General features: G+C 35.8%; 2 protein-coding genes across 2 annotated transcripts in view; both read right to left on the reverse strand.

The window, feature by feature from the left end:
- The window catches only part of LOC122259157 (uncharacterized), a 5,420-nt gene extending 4,947 nt beyond the window's left edge, over positions 1 to 473 (reverse strand). The window contains exons 1-2 of the mRNA XM_086536772.1: positions 393 to 473; positions 53 to 149 (exon numbers count right to left, since the gene is read on the reverse strand). Coding sequence (XP_086392898.1) covers positions 53 to 149; positions 393 to 473 — 178 coding nt within the window. The remainder of the gene's footprint in view (positions 1 to 52; positions 150 to 392) is intronic.
- The window catches only part of LOC122259158 (gamma-butyrobetaine dioxygenase), a 15,292-nt gene extending 14,369 nt beyond the window's left edge, over positions 1 to 923 (reverse strand). The window contains exon 1 of the mRNA XM_086537201.1: positions 784 to 923. Coding sequence (XP_086393327.1) covers positions 784 to 855 — 72 coding nt within the window. The 5' untranslated portion in view covers positions 856 to 923. The remainder of the gene's footprint in view (positions 1 to 783) is intronic.
- Between the last annotated feature and the right edge of the window lie 1,577 nt (positions 924 to 2,500).

Raw genomic sequence — 2,500 nt, forward strand, 5'->3', positions numbered from 1 at the left:
GACCTCGAATTATGAAGAGAAACAATAGGTATATACGGTGATGTTTCATTACCTGGTGGGTGAGACATCTTAGCCCGTGCCTGTTGCTGAGCCGCAGCTGCCAGGCTCAGACACCGACGGTTTGTGCAGCTGTTGCAGCTCTGTCGCACCTGCAATGAGATGATGGTTCGGAGTTAATTAACTAAATTTGAGTTGAATTATAAGCTATTTTTTCAGTAATACTAGCTAAGATCTTTGAATTAATTCCATCATTGAAAGGAAAGAGGTTATGAAACGTGGTTTGATGGCTGAATAAAGTGAATTAGGTACTATTTTTATGATAGTCAGATAGATACAAATAGTTGAGAGAGAAGGAAAAATAAGTATTAGTGAAATAGCATAATTGTTATAACCTGACAGTGATAAGTTCGTTCTTCTTTCTTGCATCTTCTTTCTTCATCTTGAAGAACAACAAATCTGCCATATAAAATCATCAAATATATTAGGCAGGTTGCCCGCCAGAGCACTGCGAGGAACAGGCGCAGCTGTTGCAGTTAAAGTTACTATCCTACCTTAAAGTATGTGTGTGAAATAAAACTTTTTGTTGCGGGAAATATACCTACATGGATGCTATTTGGAAAAGGGAAAATTACTTATAACTTTAATCGGTAAGTGAATCTACTTGACGTGTCCTTTCTATAAGTATAAAACATCTGGGCATGCTACTATAATCTCTTGCTTGTACCTCGCTCTTAAGACAACAAACAAACAAACAAATACAACAACAAAATGGGCAGAAAATACCTGTTGCCTGGCGACCCCTCTCAGAGCCGCAGCTCCGGCCAAAAGGGCACGGGAATAGCGAAGTGACGACATCTTGGATGGTGTGTTATTTTTGTGAAGGTTACCTGTGAGGTGTGACTTCCTCAGCCGAGTGAATTAACGCGTCGTCTTTTCGTATATATACCTTGCTATAACATCTCGTTGCCATAACGTTCCACTGACTCTAATCCATCTCGAATTGTGATGTAATTGGTGTCGTCCGTCGTAACACGGGTTCATTTTATGATATGTTTAGGGGAAAGAAGTGATTATGTTACTGATGATGTGATTTATACGTCTTGCAAAACAAAAATAGTTTATCTGCGCCGTGAAATGGATTTAGAGGGTTTGCAATAACATGTTGTATATACGTCTTGTGGATTCAAGTTTCCCCTTCCACTTTGTAGAATGAAAACGACAACGGATTCTAGAAATAACGAGTCGCTCTTGCTGTCTTTTACTAATAAACGACGAAAAGCGACAACTTATGATTCGTATTTTCTAGAACATCCATTACACACTCTTTATTGCAATAGCAATTCGTGTATTTACGAAGGTATATAATGGATTAAAGGAAACGATCAAGAACATTCTGGTTTGTACCTCGCACACGACAATCTTTATTTCATTATCAATCGAGTGATTTCAGATTTCTTTGCCCATATTTGGTCCTCTCACGACAGAACGCATTCGTACCGCTCCCTAAATGACTAACGATTATATCCATCGTCAGTGACATAAAAGCTCTACATATCAACAATAATTCCCCCAAATATCAACGAAAAAAATTTCATTTCAATCCAGAAACATCCATAGACGGAGCTCCTACCCTCGATGACGCCGTGACGTCACACAAACCTTGGCCAGAGATTTCCCTGCCACTTCCTACGTCGACCCAAGCGGCAGGTCCTACTTACCTCTCCTAAGCTCATCAAACATCGTTAACTTAGTTGACAGTTATATTCCCTTCATAATTATCAACTAAATGTAATAAAAGAAAGGTGAGATGAAGAAAGTCAGGCAATTATTACACGTCGGGCGAGCGCTAGTAGAATCTGGCGACTTTTCCCCTGCCACTTAGCAGGGCGACAGCCTGACCCGCGATGCTGTCTTCATGATCTTTCGTATTTTCTTTGTTTATAGAATATTATACGTCGTATTGAAAATCATTGGCGTCAGTGTTATTGTTTATAGAATTATTATCATTATCATTATTATTTCTTTTTATCTTTATTTTGGTTTTATTGGTGACAATGATAATGATACAACGTAATAATAATGATGATAGCCTTGTTATTCTTATCATCAACATTGTTATTATCATTATTGTCATTATTATTATTATCATTATTGTTATTAACATTAATATCATTATTTTTATCATTATCATTATCATCATTATCATCATCATTACTATCAATAATCGTTTTGCTGATATAGTTATCTTTTATATCTTATTTCCATTTTTGCTTTTATCATGAAATGATAATAATTATTATAATTATCATCATTGACATTGTTATCATTATTATTATTATCACTATCATCAATACTCCTATCATCCCTACAACCATTAATATCATTATTGTCATTATGTGAATAATGATTGTTACTGGTATTACCATTAATGTTATCAATATCCTTATAGTCCAAATTATCATTATTAGTATCCTTACCATCATTACAATCATTTTTTTTC

Source organism: Penaeus japonicus, unplaced genomic scaffold (assembly GCF_977035675.1).
Source record: "Penaeus japonicus unplaced genomic scaffold, GWHDUDI00000001_assembly GWHDUDI00000005, whole genome shotgun sequence".
NCBI classification, from domain to species: domain Eukaryota; kingdom Metazoa; phylum Arthropoda; class Malacostraca; order Decapoda; family Penaeidae; genus Penaeus; species Penaeus japonicus.